This window comes from Aulostomus chinensis, chromosome 16, assembly GCF_037954235.1.
Source record: "Aulostomus chinensis isolate RoL2024-O1b breed Wild chromosome 16, RoL_Achi_v1.0, whole genome shotgun sequence".
NCBI lineage: Eukaryota > Metazoa > Chordata > Actinopteri > Syngnathiformes > Aulostomidae > Aulostomus > Aulostomus chinensis.
In genome coordinates this window covers 9,008,307-9,034,866 of record NC_141335.1, presented here as the reverse complement: position 1 = coordinate 9,034,866, position 26,560 = coordinate 9,008,307, and the positions used below count along the sequence as shown (strand labels likewise).

The 26,560-nt window shown below is 41.3% G+C and overlaps 1 protein-coding gene across 3 annotated transcripts in view; it reads left to right on the top strand.

Moving 5' to 3' along the window:
- Nucleotides 1–26,219, top strand: part of LOC147247391 (uncharacterized) — a 31,785-nt gene extending 5,566 nt beyond the window's left edge. Inside the window, exons 3-11 of one of the 3 annotated variants that reach the window (XM_086180270.1) lie at nt 1,083–1,198; nt 6,149–6,229; nt 9,026–9,119; nt 10,926–12,001; nt 17,139–17,296; nt 18,660–18,840; nt 20,796–20,859; nt 21,419–21,518; nt 24,040–26,219. In XM_086180270.1, the coding sequence (XP_086036396.1) occupies nt 11,281–12,001; nt 17,139–17,296; nt 18,660–18,840; nt 20,796–20,859; nt 21,419–21,518; nt 24,040–24,069 (1,254 nt within the window). In that variant the 5' untranslated portion in view covers nt 1,083–1,198; nt 6,149–6,229; nt 9,026–9,119; nt 10,926–11,280 and the 3' untranslated portion in view covers nt 24,070–26,219. The remainder of the gene's footprint in view (nt 1–1,082; nt 1,199–6,148; nt 6,230–9,025; nt 9,120–10,925; nt 12,002–17,138; nt 17,297–18,659; nt 18,841–20,795; nt 20,860–21,418; nt 21,519–24,039) is intronic. The other 2 variants (XM_086180271.1, XM_086180272.1) reach the window with 2 other exon arrangements.
- The last annotated feature ends 341 nt before the right edge of the window (nt 26,220–26,560 follow it).

Sequence of the window (26,560 nt, the reverse complement as noted above, 5' to 3'; positions counted from 1 at the left end):
GTCTCTTGAAGTTGTCAGGGAGCGAGATTTACTCTAACTGTACCCACTGGCTACCATTATACTCCTAAGCATTCCCAAATCATGGTTGCCAACACAAGCAAACACTTTATCCTTCATCTTTAACTGCAGAGATAACAAAGCAGAGAAGTGACGTTTTCAAAGCGCTCTTGAATGTGTGTGTTTAGGGTGAGAGTCTCCCTCCTGCGTGCTGCTGAAGGCATAAACTGTCACAGGTGAGGAGTGTGACAAGCTGCCTCCAGTTCAAACACACCTACAGTGTGCACACTCTGATTTCTGCTGGCATGACAGCCAATCCTGTCAGCCACTCACAGTGTCACACCTCCTATCTGTGTTAACAACAGCAGCTTAACCTCGCCGGAGAGATGAAGAGGTGTGTCGTGTCTAATCTGCAGAGTTAACATAATTACTGTACACCTAGTACAAATTAATACCCTGTTAGTAGGAGATAAAAAGAATAGAGTATAATTAAACGGAAATACTGCATGTAATTAAAATGGTTGATAGTAGTACGTTGGCGGAATTTCGGAAGTCTGCAGCGGAAGATATAATTTCACTCTACTAGATTTAAGACGGTAGCATACAACCCATCGAAAATGATTAAAGGGAATTAATGAAATAACGATCGCAGTATTTCATATAATCCTATTTATATTAATGGTTTAGAAAAATTTGAAAATGATAAAGGATGTGTTTACTTTAAGTCTGGAATAAGTGCATCCATCCATCCGTCCAGCGTTTCCAAAGTTCATGAGAGCTCTTAATGCAGTGGAAATGTTTAATACTCTGGTAAATAGGAAGAAGGAAAACAAGCTGCATTTTTCATTTTTGTGTCCTGAAATGGAAGACAATTCAAACAATGTGACACATGACAACAGTTATTTCTTTCAGAGCTGAATTTATTTACAATCAATAATAATATAAATCAGGACAGTGGATAAAAACAACCATGGAACAAGATTGCAAAAGATTTACAGGATCAAATAATGGAAAATCAAGTCCATGTAACTGTGGTTGTGGTGTTACAAAACACTGATTGTTACTCTCTGCTTCATTCGAAACAGATGTTTGACATGAGTAGAGATGACATGGCAGAATGCATATGTCTGGGAACTCACCTTTCTCTCAGCGATTCCTTGGTTTTCTGAACAATGGGTTCCAACAGATCCTCAGCTGTCAGGTGAGCTGGGATTTTGTTCTTCTGCTGCCTTTTTTAATTGTGTGAACTTGGATTGATGGAAGCTTTTACCTGATCGGCGAAAGTACTGAGGTGCAAGCAGATCTGCAGTGTGCATTTATATATGCTGGTGCCGAACAAGACCTGAGGAGGGAATGGCATCGCGTCACTAAGGACGCATTTCCATTGGCTCACTTCAGCTCAGGTCGGGTGGGGTCAGGTCCGTTTGGCCCCGCTTCCACTGGCCCCAACATGATACGAACCGTTACAATTTTGGTCCCTGCTCCATTGGGGTTCCAAGTGAGCCAAGCGGGGACTAAAATGTGACGTATAGTGGGGCGCTGATTGGGTTACTTACTCGCTTAAGTCGTCTACTTCGTATCTCCTTGGCCGCGGCGGAATCCTGGTCGATCACTTGGTTAAGTCTTTTATTCTTTTCTTGGGTGTTCTTTTTCGCCGCTTGAAGCCTTGCCTGTCTGTCGTCCCTAACTTTTAATTTACGCAAAAACCGCTGACCGAGCAACAGGAATAACACTGCCTCCATGTCGTCCATTGTTGTTGTATCGCACACAAATTACGCCGGGAACTCTTGGCCGGTGAGTCTACCCACGCTGATGTGGTACCCAGGGCTAGTGGAAATGCACCGGTACCGAGCCATACCGTACCGACCCAAGCGGAGCCGAAGTGAGCCAGTGGAAACACGCCCTAAGTAGTTTTCTACAGACAAGCTGAATGGCATTCTCCACATCTACAGAATTTACACTTTCTCTCAAATGCATTTGGAAACATTTCAAGTCTAACCATTTACCTTGATGGCCTGTACACTCAGTTTCCTTCAATAAAATCCACGGTATAGTTGTGAGCAAAACTGTCAACAAGGATCTTTTGGGGAGAGTAAAAGCCTCTCAAACAGTCTAACCCTCTGGCTCACCCAGGAACAGCAAGTGTCTCTGAAAACCACAAAGCGTTAGTGGAGGAGTCAGCATGTCAGCTCCTTCATAGTCCCAGCATTAGAATGTTGCCTCTTTGCTCTGTTTGATGTCTTCCGTGTGCAGAGCGTGCTTCGTCACATTCCAAAACCACGCCCCCTGAAAAATGAAACTGGAGGTATGTTAGTGTGCTCCTGAGTCACGTGACTTAAGGTTGAGTTAGTATGCGTTAACTTCATCCAGTCGGATCAACAAACTCACACAGAAACTGAAGTCAGGGGACCCCAAACCTCCTTTTCTCAAGCCACATTAGCCAGTTCTGACTTGGAGATCTCAAGGTGTTCCCAGGTCAGCATTGAGATATAATCACCCGTTCCACCTCCACCTGGTCCTTGGTCGCCTCCACCCATGCGCCATCCTTATTTGAACCCCCTCAACTAGCTCAGTTCCTCACAGATGACTGAGCTTCCACCCTTATCCCTATAATTTTTTTTTTTTTCATAGACGCCAAAAAAATTGTTCTTCAGTAGCTTCCACGTCACATGATCTATAGGGGCTCCAAAGCAGCTCCAGATATTAGTACTCCACCAGTAATATAGGACACATCTATTCATCTTTCAAATGACTGCATGCAATACTTTATATAAATGCTTCAGTGCAATTTTTTGGGGGCTTTTCATATAAACCAAAAATCAAGCATCTTCTTTTTTCACCGGCGTTCATGTTGTGTGACCTAGCAACTCCAAAGCTGTACCAGATACTGAAATTAGCACACACCCCTTTTGCTTTCATTTTTCTGCAACATTTAATGTGAATATTTCAGTGCAAAATTCTCACCTCTATGAGATGGATCTACATAACTAACAAAGTAATTTTGTGATAGTTATTTTATTTTTTTTTACATGGACTGGACAGATAACAGGTATTTAAACTAAACATGGAGTTTTTTCCCTCCCTCATCAAGCCTGAATAATTGAAAAATTGAATTGTTCCTGAGATTGATTCATGTGGTTGAAATGCATCCAGCCATATCAACAGCACTGTTTAAATGCCTCTGCTACACATCAGTTGGTGTTTCTACAAAATACTCTCACAGGGTAAAATAAGCAGATTAACATTCAAGGGAAAAAAAGCAATCTTTTGTGTTCCGTTTTAGTACCTCACGCACACAAACACACACATTCCAAGATCCAGGGTGTTGATGGAAACAAGGAAGGTGTAAGATACGAGCTGCAAAGACACCTTTTGCTTTAATCAATATTTTACTAGAGGGAGACGGACAGCCAATGGGGCAACTGTTCCTCCACAGGGTTCCCAATTGACACTCATTATCTTTTGGGCTAAAATAATCAATTTATACACAGATGGCTTCTCAAGTGGAGCAGGAATCCTGCAGTATGTCATGCAGAAAACCCACAAACACTATGCTGTCGCTTTGCTATTGGTCAACTTAAAGAAGGAACACTTAGCTTCATTAGCAGTGAATATTGATGTCTGAGGACACAGTTGTGTCCTGTGTATCACTGGGTGATTGTGTTGTGCATGTTTACATGTAAGTGTGGAGTTTGAATGTTCCCCTGTCTGCGTGGGTTCTCTCCGGGTGCTTCAACTTCCACTTCCACACCAAAAACATGCTTGTTTGGCCAACTGGATCTAAAGTACCCATAAATATGAATGGTTGTCTGTCTCTTTATGTGAGCTCTGTCATAGAACGGCAACAAGTCCAGCGTGTACCCCTGCATGATGACCAATGATAGGCTCCACCCCCAACAGCTGATGCTGTATTGATGCAGCCATAATAGTAAGATTAGTCAGAATACTGTGAACGCAAGTGAACCAAAATGTGCCTCTTCTTTGCATTTGATCAGATGATTAAAACACAAGTAGAACTGAAATACAATCCTCATCTTTTCCGCGTATGAACATATTAAATGAAGAACAAGAATTCATGCCACAAATTTATTCTCAGGAAAAAATGTTGTACTCAAATTCTAAAAGCCTCATAGCCTCACTTCCCTGTGCTAAGTTATACCTTGTTTTGTACCAACTAGATTTAAAAAACAACAACAACAACAAAAAAACCCACCGGTTTCAATTTTTGGGTCAAAATCTGAACTTTGGGCACTTCCCTTAATTATCCACATGCCTTCTACTCTGACTGGGGATTATACAGTCCAGATATCAGCCTCCTCAGACTTGCCTGTCCTGAGTTATAGCTCTATTGTACCTGTAGAAGAAAAAAACAAAATCTTGACCTTCAAGATTGGATTCTTTTTTGGTCAATTGGACCTCCAGCAAATTTTCCTCGAAGCTGCATACGCCTTATACTCCACCTCAGGATGATACAGTATGAACATAAGCCTCCTGGCACATTCAGTTCTCGAGTCATAGCTCAACTTGAACCAACTAGGGAAAAAAAGTCTGGACCTGCAAGTTTAGTTTTTTTAGGCCCAAATTTCCAAGAACTTGCCTGAACTTTTGCACTTGTTTTTGTTTTTTTTCCCCCCTCTAAGAGCCTCGTAACCCTTCTCTCTCTGTCCTGTTTCAGTCTATAGCTTGATTTGTATCAACCAGAGAGAACTTAATTTTAACTTACAGAGCACCACTGATTGAAGCGCATAGTATGTTTGGTCTGACGCAGACGAAGCTTAGGGACGCATGATGGTCACCCTCCGGGTCCTCACCTGAGAAGAGGACTGTCACTTGACATTGATCCAAGATTGAACAATAGCAATCAAATTAAAAGTAACATCGCTGGAAGACATTTTGGTGGATGTAGCATACAACATCTGAATTTAAATTGAATTTGTTCAGTTTGGCTTCAGTTTTTCTGTTATAATACAGAGAGATCTTGTCAGTCGCAACCAAGGACAGGTTGATGTTGGATGAAGAAAAACACTCACATGGCGAGTCCAAACACAACACCTTCCTGTAATGAGACATGGATGGACCGTGGCCACCAGTGGCTCGCATTCATTTCTATACTTGGGTGAAGTTCAGCTGGGCTACAGGGCAAGAACGCTATCGCTATCTTGGTCATTTTCAGCCAAGTTGCCAAAAAACATGCCTTATAAATGCATTACTTTGTACACTCATATTTTCAGCTTATTACCGATGTAACAAAATACTTCAGAATAGATGGAGATGCATTCTTTTTTTATGACCTTATTTTTATTGAAGCGACTTCACTATGATTATTATGTTACCCGACATTGGCTGGGTTTCAAGAAAGGGGAGAAGCATGAACTTCAATATTCAGCACTTTCAGCGCTGCACCAAATCTGGACACTTATTTATAGTTTTGCTGTTACACTCGTTTCTTTTGTCCTCATATCCAGCTCCACCTTTCCCAAGATATGTGCTATGGTTCGTGTCTATATATTTGGAAAGGACAAGGTGGCTCCCAACCTCTTTCCCTCTGAGCCCCTCCACCTTCCTCCTCCTTTTGTCATTAAGGAAACGTCAGGAGCCTCTAACTGCATTAATGACTAGCAATCGAGACCTATTATGCAAGTCTTGAAACCTGAGAGCAGTCACCCATAGTGCTACATGAGCCAGGGCCCTGGGGGCCGAACAGGAGGGTAGGCAGGCCTGTTGAGCTGCGTCGCTGGAGGGCTCAGCTCATATGGATCAGACCTGAGGTACTGCAGGAAGCTTCAGATATATATATATATGGGTTTTTTTTTTTTCCCTCAAGACATGTAAAGCTAAACCAGAGGTGAATTTCAAAAAAATACCAAGATCCACTGAGGCACGTCCACCAGAGTCACCAAGGTCAAAACTCTACCAAGGACACAGCCTCTAATTTTCTTTATCTCCATTCATCTTCTTATTCTCAAGTGACTAACATGAAGCTCACAGAGTCACTTGGACAAAAATATTGACTCAGCTGATGAGTTGTGCTTTGCTCCTTGATCCTCCTTCATCTGAGAGGGGTTTCCACAGGGGACTGGCGGAAAAATACCACCACAGAGCTCTCTGAGCTATCTGGTGACTGCAAGGAGCTGTCAACTCTCTTTGGCAGGTGCAGGGATGCCGTGGCTGGAGGTGGATATAACCATTCAAAAGAGGAGCAACAGCTCACCTTGAGACTCTATTCTTTCAGGTAAGAAGAGGTTGAGTAAAAATATCTCTGTGGCTCAAAAGATGTTATTTATAAAGATGGAAGATGCCGGGTATGATTGGCTTTCTTAAAATCTTAACTAATTAACTTGCTGGCTTGTCAGAACTGAACGTATTTGTGGGTTTTCTTGTTTTTTGGTTGTTGTTTTTTTTGAGTTTTCAGTTATTGCTCTAGGTGGGAATAAATACCTCTGGAGTCCACTGGCATGTCTCCCCACTGTGAATTAATCCAGATTATGCCCCATGTGACTACATTCCAGTGACCCACATGGGAGGAAATAAAAGATTCTGTACGCATTAAAGCACAAGGGCAAAATAAAAAAGAATACAGAAAAAGAACCTCAGCTAACACAAGCCCATTTGAATAAAAGCATTTTGTCCACAAGCTCCCTCAGTGGGCCTCATATCAATACCGGCTGTGCTGATGGGTTTATCTCTGGTACGCCGCACAGCCTGTCTGCTTTTCAACCAGCTGTAGGTCTCATGCCGCTCTCTCTCAAACCCTGTCCTTTTTCCTGTCACAAGATTTCTTGCAAACTCTTTTTCTATTTTTCTCCCATGCAGGTCTTGCATATTTTACCCACCGCGTACCCACTGGTTCGAGGTGCAGAAAGAATAAGGCTGCTGATGGTTTATATTTTTATGCAAAAACTCCCATGCGACCAAAACCTACAATTTGTCCATGTCCCAATTCTTTCTATACTTTGCTACTTCCCCTTCTCTGTCTGCAGCTTGAAGCAGTTCACAAATATATACTTTTATTTCTTAACTCCTGAAATAGTTTTGCGCTGTGGTCTATGACAAAGTAGCATACTTAAGCAGGAGTTTGTTTGGGACTATTTTCAGACACGGATTCGGTATGCTAGCAAGTATTCATAGCAAGGGAATGGTGTTTGTGGGATCGACTAAAAAAAAAAACAACTACACCACCCACGTTCACTGTGATAAAGTAACGTGTCACCTTGTGCAAGGAAGCAGCACATGTATGTGTAAGAGAACAGCAGTGCAGGTCTGTGACATGGAGGGATGAGTTATACTGTGCTTATTCCTCCTGCTAGAATGCCCAGACATGTAGCTTACCAATTTTAATCTTTTAACGAGCGCTCTTTTCAATTCAGCCACCATTTACAATATTTTCCAAAAGAAGATCTTCCACTGATGTTGACTATTCCAGCACATATATAGCAAAATGTATAACAGCTGGGTAGAAAATTAGAGAAAAAAACAAAATCTATTAGGTTATTTTGGGTATTTTCCCTGAGTTTTTGAATGTTACGGGAGGGATGACCACCTTGACTCCAAGAGATACTCTCCCTACCTGGTGTTTTAAAGTTTGGTTGTTGTATAAAATGCTGACCCAAAATCTCAGAAGTACATTCAGTTGTTATGAGCTTTGATTCACGGCAAGGACACAATACCCTCCACAAAAGAGAGTTGGGAGAGACCAAGATACAACCTCAAAATGGGTGAAGAGGACTGAAACTGGAAGTACCACCTTACGAATTAACAGCAGTGTTTGTCTGAACTCATAATAGTATGTATTTGGGACAGACCTTTAGAGAATTTGATAACTTTTAGAAATAACAAATTATAGCATTCTGAGATTACACTAAATTAAGCTAGAAAATCCCTTTGTCAGAACATTAAGATGTAAAACTGTTGTTGACTTTTGTACTTTTAAATATAAAATGTGCTGATTTAATGTTGTTAGACATTCGTGTAAGATGTCAAAGCATGTAAATTATTGTTATGGCCAGAGACGATATACAGTACTTACTGTACATATTAATGACACTGTAAAGTCTTCAGTTCATCCTCAATTCCAAATGTACTTTGTCCCAAATGTTTAGAAATTCCCTCAATGGGAAAACAACCCAAAAACATCCAGGCTCTGGCCCACAGCTGCTGCTGGCACTGAGGCCTAAAAGCAAGAGTGTACATTAAAACAATAGAAAGCGAGGGTGACGGGGGTCTTTGTGATGATATGATAACTGAAGATGAATGTGAAACAGGAGCAATACTATACTTTTACTATTACAATACTAGTTATGAAAGGAGAAGTGTAATGAACGCAAGTGCTTCTGTGAGGAGCGTAAGGGGACACTGAGGGGTTACAGTGTGGAAATGATCACTGTGACCTTCGCGCAAACCTCCAAACGCGTCAATCTGCAAGATCTCACTGTGACATGATATAAAACAGGAGCAATTTTCTACATGCAAGCTCATGCCTTTGTTTGCTATTGTCTCTGGTTGATTGTAATAATGACACTAGGATTTGAATCAGCTGATTTAATACTATAATCATAATTTGATTAAAAAAGCCAAATATACTGATCGGTAAATAAACAGGGGGAGATGAGCAGCATCCTGCATTTCATGAAACAATAAGCCTGCACTTTTAAACCATTGTCTGGTTTCGCTAAAATGTGCCAGGCAAGCGAAAGCAGATGACCACATTAGGAGAGTCATCATCAGCTGAGCTAAGGAGGAGAGAGCCAGAAAGAAAATATCCATTCATCAGTTTGGTTGCTGGAGGGCAGGAATGAACTCTGAACATGCAGTAAACGATTGGATGACAAAGTTAATATTGTAATAATGAAATGTTAGCAAAAAAGCTGTTTTTGCCATAAAAGATAGCTGTACTTGTGTTGACTGGTCTGATTTTTCAGTTTCAGCTGTATAGCTTGGAGTGTGTACGCTAACGCTATGAACGCTATGAAGTCAGAAGCTGCAATTCTGTAATGATCGGTATATTTCTTTCTCTCTTGTGAACCGGAAGATTAAAAAGAAAAAAAAACACGGGACAGCTGGTCGATGTGGTGGGTTTCACAGGCTGGAGATCCCCAAGTCTATCAACACCTAACATCAATGAGGTAAACAGCTCTCGGCATCTGTTTACCAAGGTCTTATGACACGCAAACTCACTGTTTCTGCAAATACAAGGTTGAATCACCACAGTCTTTTATCAGTTGCCGTGTATGATTTCACTTGCAAATGGATTCAGGGAAATAGAAATGTAATTTGATCCCTTTTTTTTTCTCAGAATGTGTAGGTTTTCCTCCAAGTGCTCTGGATTCCACCCACAGTCCAAAGATATGCAGGTTAAGTTAGTTGACAACACTAAATTGCCCACAAGGGTGAATGTGAGTGTGCATAACTGTTTGTCAGTATGACTCAGCCCTGGAGCACTTGTCCAGGTTGGACGTTGCCTCAGTGTTAGAAGAGATCCATGACATTACACAGTATTACAGATGTAGAATTTGCCCCAATGGAAAGGTAGATATCTATAATATGACTATTGGTGTCACCTTAAAAAGCATCTGTGCTGTTTGCGCTACTGTGATTCATAAATCTTTTACCTCAGTTAAGGTTTCCTTCATGTGTAATGTTAGATGCAGACGGAGCCATCTTTCTGCGCTAGTTTTAGCGTCGGTGTGTAAAGATAAAGAGCGGTACCACCTGTAATCACAGGCGTCCTGTGGCGCAGCGAGATCAGTGAGACGTGAGGAAAACACTGAAAAAAAATTCCCGAAGTTTACGAGGAGATCCTGTGCATAAAAATGAAAAAGCACGAATTGAACTTGACCTCGCACACGAGCAGAGATTTCCAAGCTGTGCCTCTCAACAGTTACATTTTCAAAATCTCTCACTGTCACCATGATGGTTGTTCTGAACTTCCCTTTAGTGGATGGAAGACACAGAAGCTTGACGGCGGTTGTTTGAATTTGACATTTATTTTAGTATGTAAATTAAGCATAAATGGTGTCTTTGGAATAACATTCACGCATTACACCAAAATACTTGTCAAACAAAAAGCAAGACTTCATCCAGAAAGGGTTTTTTTGTGTTTTTTTTGCCTTTCAGGTACTCAGAAATAGTTGTTTTAAGCACACAAAGACATGTTTTCCCTTCTGCGTCCCATCTTTGTGACTCCAGACAGCAGAAAGAGCCAGCCACATATATTCAGCTCAAGGCTATTAGAGACATACGACTACAACAAAAAGGAGAAATGGATTATACAGGACGATGCACTTGAGAGTTTGTGCATTAACATTTCGCTGTTTAAACTGTTGTTTGCCGTCACACGCCAGCTGCCGCAAGCTAAAATATAGATGATGTAAGAAAAGAAGCTCAAGACAACTATTTGAGAGTACTTGAAAGGCAAAAAAAGACACTTTAAATAAAGTATTGGTTTAATTTTACGTGTAAGATCTCCTGATACTGGGTGATGTGAGCCAACACAGGAGTTATTCAAGGAGGTTGTTCAGTCTCTGATGCCACAGGTTGTTTTCCATTCAAACATAGAAAAGACAAATGTCATCACCAAGGTGTCCCGTCCCAAAAGCAGCAGGTAAACAGGTATTATTTTTATTATTGTTTTTTTTTCTTTCTTCAGCAGACAAATGTGGAATGTTCATTTTAAATGAACTAATTTAATATCCCAAAGCGCTGCCCGTCAAGTTACACATTGTCATGGCAACAGCAACAGATCAAGAAACAAGCAGAGCAGAAAAGAATATAATAAGCCCCTCCAATCACGACTCAGCTTGTATAATCTCCTTATTTGCAGTCTTTGGTGGTGTGTTTTAAATTGGTGCATCTTTGTATTTGCAGGGGAGTCAGTTTCACACTTTGAGAACCCTGAGCTGACACTTTCTTTTTTTTCTGTCTTTTCATAGGCCTCAAGTAAGGATATCCCTGCTTCACTGCACAGGAATGTCCTGTCATGGGGCGTGTGGCGGGGGCGAGAGGAGAAGGAGAGTGTTTCAGCTGGCGCAGTAACAAGTCTGCCTACACTCAGGCTGCAGATAGTGGATCTTTCAGTGGATTTTCCGACCCGCTCAAGACTGCAAAAGTCTCATGTGCCAGGAAAAAGTTCAGAAATAGTATTTTTCTTCCATCATCATTGCATCTTGGAAAGTGTTGCTGTGACTTTTGGCCCCTGAGGACCCAGCATATCCATCCTGTCCAACACTGTGGAGGCATTAGAACCGGAAGCTGTTGGAAGAAGAGCATTTTCGATACACGTGTGCAATGAGAGTCTCAAACTCCCAAACGGACATGCGCCAAGAGAATCCTGCTATCATGGCGCCTAATGAGTTCCGACAAGCCCACTCAACTGCTGATGGATTGGCATTGAAAGACCAGGGAAACAGGATGGGTCAACTTGCAAAATGCAGGCTGAGATACACAGAGGAGCAAAACATGATAGATGGCTCATTAACTCAGATGACCCCACAGCATTCGTACCGCTCCAGCATCCATCGTGAGGTAGCTCCAAGGTCGACAAGCTCTGTCGTTTTTTTGGACAAGTTGCTTTCCATTTCCCTCGGTGAACTTGAAGGAAGAGGTGCAAATCAAAACACTCAACACAGGTCTACTGTATCTGTTCACCTGTGTGCTTCATCCCGCCGCCAACGATCAACAGACAATTCCAAAGGAGGTTACGGGAATCCAAGAGCGGCCATCTTGGGGACAGACAAGGGCCGAGACAGTAGTTTGAACCACTGCAGAGGCCTTCAATCAAGGCAGTTGGGGCAAAATGTTGAGCCAACCGCAACCACTCACAAGGTTAACACCGAGGTTGATGATTCACATCCACAGCCCCGCAACGCCACTTTGGGATTATTGTCATTCAGAGGGCCAAGACCTACAAATACAAAGGTTGGCGAGCAGAAGGGGAATGCAGATGAGGCAGCCCACCCTACCCAGAGCAATTTCAAGCACAGGCCAAACACTTTCAATATTGGCCCAGGTATGAATTTCATCACCTTGCTTCAGAAGTGAAAATCTAACGTACCCACACCAATTGATCTGTATATTCCTTTCAGTGGCTGGTATATTGGAAACCTATTGTAAATAAGATCACATATCCGAAGCAGATGACTGTGGTGCCGAGGTGGTCTTGCGGGGTGAAAAGTCACTTTTTTTCACTCTGCCTTTCACCTTTTTGATTTATTCCTCATGCATTGTTAATAGACTCACAACCTCCCATCACAGTTCTCCTACAGCGTATTGATATTGTTTCAAATAAATCCCAGCTGCTACATGCACACACTCCCTTCACCTGCTGTCTTAAATAAAGAACAAACACTTTCATTTATTCCCCTCTCGACATCAAACGCTTCTACATAAAATCAGACGTTACAGCTACTGTATGTAAAAGCAAATCTGAAGATAGTCTTTGCATGGTTTTACAGGACTTGTGTGTATGTCAGGTTTAGTGGCATCTGGAGGTGAATAGAGATGTAAATCGAGGAGATGGAGTCTCGCACACGCGTTCTTTAATTACTAATCGACATTCCTCTGTGCTCCAACTAAAATGATGATCTCTCTCTTATCATACTTTCCATTATATTGGATTAATTCACCGTTACCAATGTAAGCCTGTAACTGGGTTAACATGGATCGTTGCCTGGTTTTCTTATTGGCACCACTGTCTTATGTATTTCTTTTTTTTTTATCATGCACTTGATAATCTCCCCTCCTCCCACACACTGTTATAGAGGTACAGCAACTCTATCCCCTAGAGTTCTAGCATGACATAACACCTGATCTTTCCCTGGGATATTTATTGCTCTCACCATCTCTGCCACAGTATATACTTCATCAGTTATTTTTTTTTTTCCTGTTTTACCCTCCTGTCAAACACATCTGGACACTGAAAATGAATGAATATGACCATGATAACTGGATACTCCTTTGTATCTCTTCCTATCCTTTCTTTCACTCCCCATATCTCTCCCACCGGTGTACTTCTTCCTTTTTTGTTGCAATAATATCTGCAACTTGCCCTTTTGGCATGACGCACTGTTCTTACCACTGCCTCTGCCTTATACTGAATCAAATATTTTATTCCATGGCTTCTCCTGAGCGGTCTCATATTAGGATTGTTTTTGCAGTTTTGTTTTTTTATTTCTACCGAAAGCAGGCAGTCATAATCATAATTATGAATCATCAACACAATGCAGTAAAATGAATATCAAAATTTTGGGGAAAAAAAAAAAAAGAAGAGAAAGTTACACCCTTGTTTGATCCTTTCAGAGGCCCGTGCCTGGTAACACTATTCTTGAGCCCTGTGTGTAAGTGTATGAAATTTATTTCTGTATATTAAGAACCTAGTTTCTTGACGGAGTTTAGTTTTCAGGGAATTTCCAGTGCATATGTAATGAAATAACCTCTGAGGTCTAAAGTACTCAGCTGACAAATAGAAGCAGGTGAGACTTTCACGAGGTGACATTTTCTGAGAGTTAAAGTTTGAGATTAGTGTTTTAGGTGTGCAGTTATTCCTGGTTTCGACAGCCTCCTTTACTGCTTCAGTTGCTGAGGTATCCTGATTGTTTCACCTCCAGAAATCTCTGTCCTTGTCATTGACTCATCATTTAACTTTAGGAACTTTTCCAAATCTGTTTCCTCAAAGATTCACTTTGGGATTTGCTCTGATCGCTGCCTAGCAGCCTAGCAGTTGCTAACGCCAGCCAAGCTATTAGACGGTACTGTAATATCCAGTGCTGACTCAGAACCTGCAGTTATATTTACCCTTGCTCTTCCGCCATCATTCATACCCACTAAATCTGTGTCTTCCATCAAAACTTCAATTATCTTTCCATTTGAGTCTATAGGAACCCCCCCCCCCAGGTCCCATAAGCACTGAAATCTGCTCATCGTGTCACTTTTTTCAGGAGTCCTCAGTACAATACCCAAATCCAACTGTTTGCATGGATTTTACTCGTTAATTACAGATAGGTACATCTTACTCGATGAAAGGAGCAGAACATCCTTCTCCCCTCCCATGGTTTCTGTCTTTCAGACGAATACAAGTCAAAAATTGCCTCTAACTAGGTTTCCGAAACATGTACCACATGTAATACATGGGTTTACAGCCATTTCCTTAATGAAATGATTGAATTCCTGGCCATTGGCCAGTATGCCTCCAGTGGCCCACCAGTGTAAAAGAAAGACCATCATTAGCAATCATGGTAACCAACCCTGCTTCCTGGCTGCAACAGCTCCATGTCAGTCCCCTAATCCTAAATGATTAACTGATGCTTGGACAACCAATTTATGTCACAGTTGCATATCTGCAGTTTTAACTTCAGTTGTGCTCGTAATCCCTCCTGGAAGCCACATAAATCCTGTCATGTGTTCTTGCTTGTTGCTCTTGGAGCTCAACGCTCCTTGTGTGACATATTTCTGTTCTCTTTACTCCCTAACAGCTTCTGCATAAGTGACCCTTCTTTCCACTTGTACTTTTTTTCTATTTCATTCTCTCGTCTCATAAACTCACACCCATCATATGCCACCCTACCAACTCCTCCCTGTTCCACACTTTACATACTGATGATCGCTCTCGTCTAGCACATCTCCTCTTCTCTTTACAGTTTTTGGCTCTGAGTCCAAACCTCTGGCAATTAAAGCACCTCAATGGCTTTGGCACAAACACTCTCACTGGGTAACTCATAAAACCTCTCTCTCCTTTCTCCTTCAAACTCAATTAATGCTGTCTCACTATCCTCTTTCGCTCCTTTTGTGGTTTTCTGTCTGTGTGCATTTTTTTTTCCTCCCTGGAGATTTCTCTGTAGATCCTCCTTACCGACATATTTCTGCACCCCCATGAGCACTCCTTTACACCCACTGTCACTGCTCCACTTGCATGCTGCCTGATCTGCTATCAACTTTTAAAGTTGGTCAGCCATCTTGGACAAGTAACATCGCTTGGACAAACCAGGTACAGGTTTTACTTGGCAAGTGAACACCTGAAAATCATTTTAGGTGATAAAAATATGAAAAAATAAAGAGTGGAAAAGAATCGGGCAATGACAATGTGTACTTTATGTTCAGAAGGTCAGAGCCACTGCACTCGTGATGACTTTTTCAATGGCATTTTATAGAGATGTTTACTGCTTTCAAGATAACTTAAGACTGAACAACGTATCCAACATGCTAAAATCACAATAAGGCCAAATGCAATATCCAAATTATAGGTGATACAGTATTTGATGGGCAGCAAGGTGGTGCAGTGGTCAGCACTGTGGCCTCACAGCAAGAAGGTTCCTGGTTCCAGTCCCAGCTCGGGCACAGGATCTTTCTGTGTGGAGTCTGCATGTTCTCCCTGTTCCTGTGTGGGTTCTCTCTGGGAACACTGGCTTCTTCCCACAGTCCAAAGACATGCACATGGAGACTAGGCTGATTGATACTCTAAATTGACGGATGTGAGTGTGAATGGTTGTCTGTCTCTATGTGTTGGCCCTGCAACTGGCGACCTGTCCAGGGTGAACCCCGCCTCTCGCCTGAAAGCTGCTGGGATAGGCTCCAGCCCCCCCCCCCCCCCCCCGCAACCCTTAACAGGATAAGCAAAAGAAAATGGATGGATGGATGGATGGATGGATGGATGGATGGACAATATTTGCTAAAGGCAAAAAGTGTGGCAACTGACTATTCTTGATGAAGTATCACAGTGCTGCAGAGATGTACCAGCCTGCAAATGGTCTACAGATACCATTATCATTTCAATATGAATAATTACCCAAAAATGAGAATTCCCTCTAATATTACAAATCGTATCGCAAATTCAACATCAGCAAAAAATAAATGCAATTCCATACATTTTCATCAACTTTCAAACCTAAAACACACTGTGGCAAATGGGACTTGAACGTGACTCAGACTCTGGTGCTGCAAAGTTTGTGCCCCTATCACAAAATCTATTTGATTAACATGGGAATCCTATCGGATTGACATTGTTTCCATGGCGCAGAAACATAATTTAACACATATTGTGTTATGACCACATATTGCAGTGTTAAGAGGTCATGGATATTTCATGTATTCTCTATAAGACCATCCTGTATTATTTATAGCTGTGCTTTTCCTGCATTGACAAGTCAAACGGTGTACCATGAAAATGGCATGAAGAATCCACAGTGCTCCCTATATCTATTGTAACTTACATGCAGTCAATGGACCTATAAAGAACTGGCAGTGGCAGTGGATGTCACGGCCAAAACCACTTGGAAAATGATGTCAGTGCCTACAGCAGTTTGTGAAACAGTCTTACCTGCCTGTCTACCTCCCATGTTACATGGTCTGCCTCACTAAACGCAACTGCAACACAACACTTTTGACTTATTAATCAACTCTCTCCACCTATTACAAAATTTATTTTCTGCACCATCCCACAGTGTTTTCTCCTAAACTTCTGTTCTCTTCACCCAACGCTTCATTTATTCCGATGCCTAAAGGGCAAAACATATCCTGTGGAAACTGTTTGACCAGATACATTACATTTTTCCCAGTGCCTGTTAGAGCATGTGATGATACTCTGCTTACATACCACATGGCTGAGTACTCACTGGAGATATATGTTCCATAAAAGGTAGAGGAATGAGGTTGCAGGTGCAGGATGGATGCACTGTCATCCTCTACATTATTCATAGGCCACACTCATGTTGCCGCTGGGTTTTTTTCCCTCTCTGAGCATGTGTGTGTGTGTGGGTGTGGGTGTGGGTGTGGGTGTGTGTGTGTGTGTGTGTGTGTGTGTGTGTGTGCGGTTGCAATACATCAATTCTGAGGTTACTTCGACAAATCATAAAAGCTTAGATGGGTCTCAACAACATCATGAAAATTCTGCTATCACTCAGCGCAGTCCGCGGGATTTAGCCAACATCCCATAATAAACTGCAAAATGACTTTGATATCAAATTACATCTCTGTATTAAAGTTGTCCTACGAGAATGAGCTTGCTTTTCTGCTCTTTGCTTTTTTTTTTGTAAATGATATGACTTGCTAAATGAAATTTCACACTCGTTTCACTTGTGTGTGTGTGTGTGTGTGTGTGTGTGTGTGTGTGTGTGTGTGCGCGCGCGCGCACGCACATATGTGCGTGTCTCCAGTGGATTCCAGAGGACAGGGCAGGCAAACAGGAAGTGACAAGCCCGAGGACCATCAAGGACCCTGCTGTTCCACGGGGCCTTTGGATAAGACTTGTTATTATCATTCCCAGCTGGGGGCAAACTCTCCTGATGGCACAGCCAAGAACCTCAGCCTCAAAGTAGCGTTCATTTTTTTAATTAATCTTAGTACTGTGTCAAATGTCCTGTTTAGTTTACATCATATTTAGTCATCCTTAACTTGTATTTTTTTTCCATTTAGTGTTCTCTTAAAAAAAACACAATTAAGTTAGTTTGATTATTGTTAGCAGGCATGCATTATATCATTTGTAATTCAAATATATTGCTATAGATAATGGCCAATTTTTTAAATGTTCAGGGATCAGTCCAGTGGCCCATATTTATATGGATTTTCAGCCAATTCCACTGTAAAAACAACAGATATCGACACTCAAAGAAATCCAATCTCATACATCCGTAACTGTTAGATGTAGTTTAGGTTTAGTTGACAAGATCCTCAAAGGGTCGTCAAGGAAAATGTTTTTATTTTTATCAGCTTAATTGAAGGAGCTACCTTTTTTAAAAAGTTTTGAACAGTTACTTGTGTTTTAAGAAATAATAATAACAAGTTAATGCGGCTCAGCTATACTTGACCTTGAAGGGTTATTTATGACCTTGTAAAACAGCAAATTCAGGTGTTTGCCATAAAAAAAAAAAAGTATTAGCTGTTAGCCCACAAACCTTTACTGGCAGACCGAGCTCCTCCTTGCTGTGCTGCTTATCATTTATCAAAGAATCTGTTGAACCGCCGAGATGCAAATGTGACAATGAACGCTTCCAAAGACAATGGGGCCGCGCAACATAATCAAGGGGAGACCGTGAACTGTTGTTCAGGAGCAGCAACACAAAGCTTCTGATCAGATGTTGGAAAGAGAGCATGTGCCATCTGGAACCTTTAGGGATCGTATTTCAATTATGCTTCCCCACACAGAGAACCGTAATGTGTTTACGGATGGATTAAACAGTATCATGTGTGCAGCAGCTTCTCTTGAGGGGTGATTTTTTTTTCTTCTTTCGCCTTAGCTGGTATTTGACACAGCTTCTGCCAAGTAGACGAGGAACGGGGAAAAAAATCAATTATGGGATTTTTTTTTCTTCCCCATCTTTTTTTTTTAATTTTTTTTTTATTTTATTTCAGTGTTTCTTCCCAGTTAAATTAACAAGTTTGATCCATTGAGGGTTGTGAGCTTTCCTAAGGATTGAGATTCCCCTAGGGGTAATGCTCTCTTACCTTTATCCCAACTAAAGCTGAGCACAATATTACCATGTTGCCTGCACCTCCTAGCTATTACAAGGCTGTGAAGAGGATTCTCCAAGGTTAAGGAATAGATTAAGGATATTTTCAGAATAGATCCAATGAAGTTTTTTTTTTTTCTTTTTCCACAGGATTAGTGTCAATGAGTTATACTCCATTCTTCCCACAAACAATCAGCTTACTGTTGATATTTTTTCTGTCTGCCCCAGGAGGCTTTGGAGCTCTTTAGGCCAGATTTCATCAGCCGATCCCAGAGTCGGGTGAGGAGGTTGGAGCAGAGGGCAATGAGAAGGAGAGCCCTGCAGGATTCAAACCCAGACCTGGTGCAAGGCCTCAGGGAAGATCGAGGCAAACAAAAGAAGAACTGCACCACACCGCATCCACTTAGTGGTGAGAAAAGATGAATATCTCTGGTTTAGAGCTAAAATAGCACAAGTAAACCTTGTAGTGGAATAGAATTTCTGCACAATGCAAACAGGAAGTCCAGCCTCCAGTGATGGCAGCAACTGTAGTATATGATAGCAGCAGTTTGGTAATGACAGCAAGTGTTTTTCCAAGTATTAGTACCTCAGTTTCATTGGGACCGCTACACATCTGCGAGTTGGGACTTCTCCTGATGACAAGTAAACATTTTAGTGCCTTCACTCTGGGAAATCAGCAAATAAGGAACTTCATTTCACCTTGCAGTGCTGTGGCTTTTATCCAACTTTGCTCTCTGCTGGCCGTTATCTAGTATTGCAGATCATCGAAAGAATGTTTCTTCAAAGCTCTGCATGCGGCAGAATATTCTACAACAGTCACTTAGAGAGGAAATACGTGTGATCTAAATAAGATCATGATCGGGAACTGTGAAAAAAATATTTTGCAGAATTTGTCTAAGTGCCTCATCCAGAAGGTATAAAAATGTAGTATGTCAAAAGGAATTAAACAACAGTAACAAGAACAATAAACAGTATAAACCCTCACCTATTTGAATATATCTACTGAACAGGTATGATATCATAGTATTTTCTGCACATACTGCAATTTCTGTCATATCTCCAGAGTAGACTTTCTCTCTGGTCTTGTGTATCTTTCATCCATACTGAAGCCGTCAGACGTGCTGTAGAAATCAACTCAGGTTGACAAGCCTCCATCTCAATTAAAGTGAGCACACTCAAATGTTTCCAAACGTTTAAACTCAACGGTTTGATCCTCTTTTTAAAGGGAAATGTCAGATTTTATCAAGTTTTTTTTTTCAGACAAGTAGAACTATAGGTGGAGTAATATTAAAGTTTTTAAATATACTGTGACTATACCCAGCACCTTCATCACTCAGATGTCTCTGTGAAATTGGCGCTCAACCCTTTGTAATTGAAGTACTCAGCTCCTAAGCTGATGTTAAAACTTCAATTACTACAGTTTTTGTGTTTTTTAACTATTAAGTTCAAGGTGGAGCAGCATGGCTCAGAGGTAGAGAGGCCATCTGGCAACCTGAGGGTCGCTGGTTCAATCCTCACTTCCCGCGGTGACCATGTCAGTGTATCCTTGAGCAAGACACTGAAACCCCAAATGCTGCTGATGGCCCTGGCAGACTGGTGACCCGTCCAGGGAGAACTGCCCCTCTCGCCCAATGTCAGCTGGGATAGACTCTAGCTCCCCACCCTCCCCACCCCCACCCCAAGCACATACACATGTGGCAAAGCACACTGGATTTTTTGTAAAAGTGAAACTTTTGATTGAGAAAAACAAAATGTTGTCATATGACACACATGTCTGCCCTCAGTCACTAACACTTTTACACTAACTCTTTCACAGTATGCTTTGTGTTTGATTTGTTTTAGGTATTGTTAGAGTAAAATAAGAAATGTATATATTTACCACAAACAGCACATTAAACCTAAGGGGATTTATTTCACTACAGTTTGGTTTTTGTTTTGGTTTTTTTAGATATTAAAAAGAGTGTGTGTGTGTGTGTGTATGTGTGTGTGTGTGTGTGTGTGTGTGTGTGTGTGTGTGTGTGTGTGTGTGTGCGAGTTAAATTTAAATTTCAGTGTTGAAGCAAAGAGACTTAATGGTTCCAACCTGAGCAGCAAGAGGCTGATAATTCCTTTCATTTAAACTGAACTGACTGGATGTAGCCCGTGTGCATGCGCGTGCACGTTGGCATGCATGTGTCTTGGTGATGGTCATATTAAATGCTCATCTGTGCATCTGTCTACAAAGGAGACATCTCTCACAGCCCTCAACGGTCATTTACATATTCAACAGTCATTAACATGTTAATTCTTATCTGCAATTCTGTGTGTGTGTGTGTGTGTGTGTGTGTGTGTGTGTGTGTGCGTGCCTGTTTGTGTTTGTACTAGATAACCTTTTCAAGCCAAGAGAGAGGTCTATATCAGGCAGAGAGATGCAGTGGAGGTCCAGACGGTGAGCTCTCCAGACCAAACCCACATCGCAGGATGTCACTCTGTCTCATGTTGCTCTTTTGTGTTTAATACAGTGTAATCCATCAAGTGTGTTTGTGCAACAACAGCAAAACCCAAAACAACATAGACAAATACACTCTGTGTGTATGTGCACAAACATGATGCAAACTCACACTCCTTCATACTGTTTGGATATAATAGTTGATTTCTAAATGTCCTGACTGGAGATATGAGCTCCCCTCTTATCTCTTTCTCTCTTTTTTTTGTCTTATCTGAAAAGGCACACCTGATCAGATGATGGCGATGCGTTGTAATTTTTTTCCGAGCAACATTATCTGACTCAGAGGATCTCTTAACAAATGGACTGTAGAGGTGGGAGTGTAAAAGGAGTCTGTGTACGGTCTTTTTATCAGTGGATCCAGGTTTTCGCCGGCTATGGTCTCACTATAGATAGTAGCTTGTCTCTAGTATGCCAGTCCTTTGGCACTGCTCAGCCACCCTCACACTTCTGACATCATATGCCTTTGCCCTGGATGAATGCGTCTGTTCTGTGTCTGTAGGATTTACAACAAGCTGCCGGAGGTGACAAAGAAAAAAGAGGAAGAGAAAAAGAGGGCTGTATCACAAACCAACAGATTGCGAGCTGAGGTGTTTAAAAAGGTACATTTGCACACTTGTTTTGGTAAAACTGGAGCAAAACGTGGAACCTGAAGCACCGGGATAGAATATAAAAGTCGCAGTTGTTCTGCGAGGAATAGGGTTGTTCTAGAGTTTCTTTTTCAGAGCTGCAAATGTCTGAAATGTTTGACATTTCCTTTTTTTGTTTTACATTCTTTTTAGTGCTCAGTCAATATTACATGAATCTCCAAATATTTATCTCAAAAAGATGTTTCAATAAGGAACGGCATGGCCGGGAGGTAGAATGGTCGTCTAGTAACCGAAGGGTCGCTGGTTCAAGCCTCACTTCTCCTGGTGACCATGTTGAAGTATCCTTGAGGCCTTAATTGCCCCTGGTGGTCCTGCGACGGACAGGCAACCTGTCCAGGGTGAACCCCGCCTCTCACCCAATGTCAGCTGGGAAAGGCTTCAGCCCCCCATCCCCCACCCTCACGACCCTGTGTGGGTTCTCTCTGGATACTCCAGCTTCCTCCCACAGTCCAAAGACATCAAGAGGGGACGAGGCTGATTGATACTCTAAATTGACTGTAGGTGTGGCTGTGAGTGTGAATGGTTGTTTTTCTGTATGTGTCGGCCCTGTGATGGACTGGTGACCTGTCCAGAGTGAACCCTGCCTCTCACCTGAAGCCCCCCCCCCCCCCCCAAACCTTAACAGGGTAAGCGGAGGAAAATGGATGGATCTTTTAAAAGTTCCATGATGGCATGAATTTGTATATTATTTCAGCCCACAATTTAGTCAAAATTGAGTCCATTTAGTCTTACAGGCAGGAAGCAAAGTCTGATGGCTTTTGTAACTCTTTCCTACTAATCAAGTACAGTACCTCTTGTAACATTAAAATCTTTGTAAGCTCGAGTAATTTTACTAGAGGTGAACCCATAATTGCTCCTGATGAGTAGGTTGGCGCCTTGCATGGCAGCCTCCACCATCAGTGTGTGAATGGGTGAATGAGATGACACTGTAAAGCGCTTTGAGTACCACTAAGGTAGAAAAGCGCTATATAAAATTGAGTCCATTTACCATTGAGTCCATTTACATAGGTCAAGAGCATCTCTTGCCTGTAAGAGTAAATTGAGGGCAAGAATGTTCTCTAATTTTTACAGACAAATATGTACATAAGAACAAGAATAAGGCCCTAATTTGCAGAGTAGATTTTTATTGGTATAACTAAATTACATACAGAATGGAGGGCTTTTTCTGTGAATGAAGTTTGTGAAATAGTTTGATCATCGTCCACCAGAGGACACTGTTTGACAGCTAAAGCAAAGTCCTCGCCACACATAACAGTCACCCTAAGGAATACAATATTAGATTCATTCATTTCCCTTTTTTTTTTTGTTTTTTTGTGTGTGACATTTATTAATTTTCAGATGCTGGTATTTGAATTCAAGCAAGATCAGACAGGCCATAATAAAAATTCAAATCTACTCCACTTATTCTTAGCTCATGTAAGCCCTTATACCACTTGACATTCAGCATTGTAGAAACTGCTGTAATAATGGAAGGCACTCGGGATATGATGCATAGGATCAGTTTGAACAAGCATCCCTGATTGTGAGCACCCACAGTTCTGGTTTGCTTGCCTTCATAGGTGAAGTTCGTCCTGCTCTCCCATTGTAGCCTAACTGCAGCTATGAATTCACCGTCAGTCACAGATTGTGAGATGTGAAAAATGTGATGTGGGGAGATATCTCCTATCTCATAGTTAATTAAACAATTATCGTAGTGCCACACTGTGTGAGAGAGAGAGAGAGAGGAAGAGAGCGTATTTTGATGTTATTCAAAGAGACTTTACTTCTGTCGTTTACTCAAGTTCATGTAAATACAGACATGATACATTTATCCTTAGTAAAATGTTTGGCTTCAGGCTTCCAACAATTTCCATCACACAGTAACAATGGATCGACAGTAAATCAGTGTGGTTTACCGACAACAACAACAACTACAAAGCGCAGCATGACGTCAAACTACTCTACTGTACAAGAGAATATTCGAGGTCTCGGGGAAATGGTGACCTTTTTTCACCTCTCAAATGAAACCATTACCCAGACTCAACTATATTGAGATTGGGAGAAAAAGAGTGTGTTCCTCCCTGATAAACACTAGGTTGTATGTGCTTTTAGGCCTTATTTCAGTCAGAGAGAGAGAGGTGGAGCCCAGGGAAGATAGATCTACTGCTGCTCTGGGTAAAGGGTGGGTGATTTTGAAAGCTGGCTGAAATAAGATTCCAGCTGTTGGCTTGTAGTGTAAGAGGATGGTGATTGCATAGCAGGGTGTTTGGTCAGATAGCAAGTGAGAATTATTCCCGTTTCCTGGATTTGGCCACGCCATTAAGGGGGGGGGGGGGGGGTGCTGATGGAAGTGAAAGCCAATTTAATAGCAAGAGTTGAATCTGTGTGACGCAGAGCTGCCCTTAAAAAACTGAAGGAGAAGGAGCACAGATACATACATGTATTATGTCTTGGGAAAGCCTTTAAAACCGTTGTTGTTTTTCTTGTTTTGCAGAGACTCTTGGATCAGATCCTGCAAAGATAAATGAACTCATTCATGCATTACTTCCACTTTCCCGCATGTAATGACTTGGTGCATAATGCAATTTATTTAGATACCTATGTTCAATTTACGCATAACTTTAATCAAGTCCCCCGTGTTCTCTAATATCCTGTTCCATCGTAGTTTCCATAGAGTTTGGCTGCATAATTCATTTAAATATCATCAAAACCAGATGCAATATCCACATCAGAGGCGCTGTTGTTTTTAAATGAAGGTCAAATGGGTCACAAAACTTGTACAATTCATTATTTGTTGCATTTTTTTCCTGTGTGAAAATGAAATGCAAAAAGTCATCTCAAAGTATTGTTCAAAATAATTGAAGTCGATTTTTTTTCAACGTTTAAAAGAGTTCAAAAAGAGTTTTAAAATGCATCGAATCAATTTTGCAAGCACAAATTTAATATTCATAATTTCATTTGACAAATTAAAACCAAGACAAATTCTGATGCTGTAGTCAATGCTAGTGGCTGAAATACACCAGGCACAGGACGTCCATGATAAAGACCTGAAGCTGCTACCACAAGGGCCGCACTGCAGATCTATTTTAACAGGTCTGAACATGTGTCGACAACATAGAAATGTGTAAAAGAAAGTATTCAGTGTCTTCAGAAATAAGTAACTCAGTGTACAAGAATCTGTGTGAGGCAGCAGAACATCAATGTGCTTGTGTGATGCCACATTGGAATACATCCGTATGTGTCAATATACCCTGCGTTTACAAATCCTGCATAACTAACTGTATTATCGCTTAGAAAAATTTGCACAGGTAAAGCTGCTCACGCGTGTGCATGCAAAAACACTGGCAGTGTCAACAGGAGAAATAAACTGCTTATAATCGCTCTTGAAAAACGCAGAATATATAGCTGGTACTCAACTGTACAAAAAGACACACAAAAAAAAAGCTGGTACTGCAGGTAAAAAAGAAACTCTTCGCCAACACGCCTGAAGTATTTTAAGGCTTTATAAGCAATTTTTTGACCCAAAGTTATTCTGTAAACATATTCTATTGATGACATAAAACTGTATATGGTGTCTAGGGACTATGCTATTAAGTTAATTGTTGTTGTGTGCTGACAAAGCCTAACCTCCTCACCTACAGCAGATGCAATTGGAATTAAAAATGAGGAGGTTATGGCATTTGGAATATTAAATTAACACCCACTGATTCAATACAACAGAAATGAATCGCACAAGTTTGTTTTTCCTCGGTGTACAGATTATAACTAGACAATTATTTTTGTACATCCAAATGATATAAAAGTATTCCAAGGGCATAAAGTGGTGTCATTTTCTAGGAAACTGCTTTGAGCAAATCACCTTGACTCTGTCATTGGTGAAATAGATGTTTATAGAAGGCAGTGGGGAGAACCGTGTTTCGTCATTGGCTTCACGTCTGCCTCGAGGCCTCTGGAACCTCCCATCCGGAACAGTGGAATTCCAAGCTAATCGAACTCAGGAGACATGAAACGTCTGGTGAAAGGAGCCTTTGTCACAGAGCCGCAAACTACAGATGACATTGTAATAAGAGAGGAGACTTGTGAGCACAGCCTGGGACCACAGTCCACATATAGCCTGGAAAGGTGACTGACATCTCTGCGGCATTTAATCACAGCCCGCTGGCATGAGGAGAGAACACGGGGAGGACATGTGCCGTAAGTTTTGGACAAACATAGTGTAAATACATGTTTTATTCAGGGTTCCTACACCCTGTGGTCGACAAACAAATCTCCAAATGTGGATGTGCAGATGTGCATGGACTGATAAATGGTGTTCCTCAAGGTCTCTGTGTCTTAATGTGTTATTTTGGAGGTATTTCAACTCATTTTTATCAATTCTCAAAAGGTCAAATATGCTTAAATTTTGCAGAAAAATCTGTCTATGTAAATTATCAACCCCCAAAATGCTGCAACAACTTCTGAAACATAGTTGTGCACGGGAACAGCCCCATAGACACTCGATACGAATAAATATGAGGAGATGAGATACAAAACCGTAATGTAATGTTTGTTACAGATTTATGAGTATTAAAATCTTGACACTTCCAGTTGTTAGGAGACACACGCCACCTTTATTGTGTGTTATCTCAGCTGAACGATCAACACCGACAACAAAAACCGAGCAGGTATTGACTATGAAAGTAATTCAATTACAATTTCATGCAGTTTCTAGCACTTTACTGAAAATTCCATCTTAGAATTGAAACATTTTCAAGAGTTCCAGCACCTGAGGGAACCTTGTGTTTTTTCTGTGAGTGAACGGCTCTGGACTAAACACTGACAGTTTTACAAATGCCAAAAAAATAAGCAAGAATGAGTTTTGGGTCTGCTACTGTATTTCATTCCTCCCTTGTTGCCTTTGCCAAGGACATTATGTTTTTATTGCTCTTTTGTTTGTCTGAACATCAGTGGAACAAGATGAAGTTTTTGAAACTGGTGCAAGGGTGTTGCATATATACTGTAGGCTGAGAGGGAAG